At 60.0% G+C, this 1,709-nt stretch overlaps 1 protein-coding gene across 1 annotated transcript; it reads left to right on the plus strand.

Moving 5' to 3' along the window:
• The first annotated feature begins 115 nt into the window (after positions 1-115).
• LOC104510242 (natterin-4-like) lies at positions 116-1,171 on the plus strand. Its single transcript, XM_010152421.1, has one exon. The coding sequence runs from the start codon at positions 116-118 to the stop codon at positions 1,169-1,171; it is 1,056 nt and encodes a 351-aa protein (XP_010150723.1).
• Positions 1,172-1,709: the final 538 nt, after the last annotated feature.

Genomic DNA, 1,709 nt, shown 5'->3' on the forward strand with positions numbered 1-1,709 from the left:
ACCCGCTCCTACGTGGGTCCCTCCCACGGGCCGTAGGCGAAATCTCCAGCAGCTTTCCCAGCGGGGTGGGTCTCCGAAGGACATTGCTCCGGCAGCTTCCAGCCGGTGGGGCAGGATGGAAGCATCTCATTTCACCGAAATCCCCCCTTTCCGCCCCGCAGCTGCCGGCCGGAGCTTTCCCCGGAGGAAGCGAGATGAGGAGCCGCCGTCGTACCTGAAGTGGGTGGCTTTTGAAGGGAAGCTGCCCGCCAACGCCATCTCCAGCTGGAACAAGTACGCCGAGAGGACGGAGTACGTTTGCTCAACGTCGGTGCTCGGCTGCAACACCGGTGCCTACGTCCCCGACCGAGGTCCCTTCTGCTACTTCCCCTACGGAGAATGGGAGTGGAAGACGCACGACTTCAAGGTGTTGGTCAACGTGGGAGACTTTGAGGTGTTGGATTGGGTGGATGACTCCTTCGGCGGTGTGCCCGAAAATGCCGTGGTGGGCTGTCCGTCCGTGGATGTCTTCGTTGGGAGGAACGACTATGGCTTGGGCAAAGTCTCCAAAGACCAGAGGGCGGCCTTCATGATGGTGGACGGGGAGGAGGTTTGGTACAAGTGGTACCAGGTCTTGGTGGTCAAGAAGGGTCCAGCAAACGTCACCATCTCCGACGTCCGCTACAACACGAGCGGCGTGGTGGAGCACGGGGAGGACGTCACCCTGACGAAGACCGTGGTGAGGAACGAGGGCTGCCACGGGATGCGTAAAGCCGTCACCTTGGAGGAGACCACCGAGACGGAGCACGACTGGAACATGGACCAGAGGGTCTTCGCCACCGTTCGCGGGGTGTTGCGAGCTGCCATCTTGACCTTCAACAGGACGGGCTGGGGCATCACCAGCGTCACCGACATCCCTTGGGTGGGGGGAGCCAGCGCCAGCGAGTACGTTGTCCACACCCACGTGGTGGAGGAGGAGGTGCGTCCCCGCACGGCCTGCGCGGTGGCCCTGGAGGGACGCCGCTTGGATGTCCACGTCCCCTTCACCGCGCAGCTGACCCGTGATTTTGGCGACCATCAACCGCACCGGGTGGCCGTCATGGGGTGGGCTCGCAGCCGGGCGGTGGTGGGCGTCGGGGCCAGCGTCAAGGGGTGCTGGACCATCGCTGACGCCCCACCGTGCCGGGCGTAGGGGAGACCGATCAGCCTGGCTGCTGCTTGCAGTCCGCTCTGTCTCTTTTCGTTCTCCCAAATAACTACAGTCTCGCCCCGAAATGGGATGGCAGCAACCTGGAACGCAGGAAAACGCATTTATGTTGCCATCCGTGTTCTCGTGGCTTAATCTTCCTCCCTCTCCGAAATTACATGGCAACCGTGTGGCATTGCAGAAAAACGTGGTGGGGTGGTTGGTTTTTTTTTCAGTCCACATTTTCTATTCTCCAAAATAACCTCCACCTCTCCCCAAAAAGACACAGCAACAGCGTGGCCTACAGAAAAACACTATTTTTGCAGCATTTTCTCTTTTTTTTTCTCCAATAACCTCCATCTCTCCCTGGACCGGGATGGCAGCGGCGCAGGATGACAAAAAAGGCGTTTCTTGTCTCTGCTTTTTTCCTTTTTTCCACTGTAACTTTCGCCAAGCGCCTCCCTCCGACCTGGCAGAGCAGCCGCCCGGTGGGGAACCTCCCCTCCACCCAGAGCTGGACGGACAGAATTCCCTGCCACGACGC

The sequence above is a fragment of the Eurypyga helias genome, unplaced genomic scaffold, assembly GCF_000690775.1.
Source record: "Eurypyga helias isolate BGI_N326 unplaced genomic scaffold, ASM69077v1 scaffold29705, whole genome shotgun sequence".
NCBI lineage: Eukaryota > Metazoa > Chordata > Aves > Eurypygiformes > Eurypygidae > Eurypyga > Eurypyga helias.

Coding starts and splice junctions, on each gene's coding strand:
- LOC104510242 (XM_010152421.1), top strand. CDS start 116: ATGGAAGCATCTCATTTCACCGAAATCCCCCCTTTCCGCCCCGCAGCT.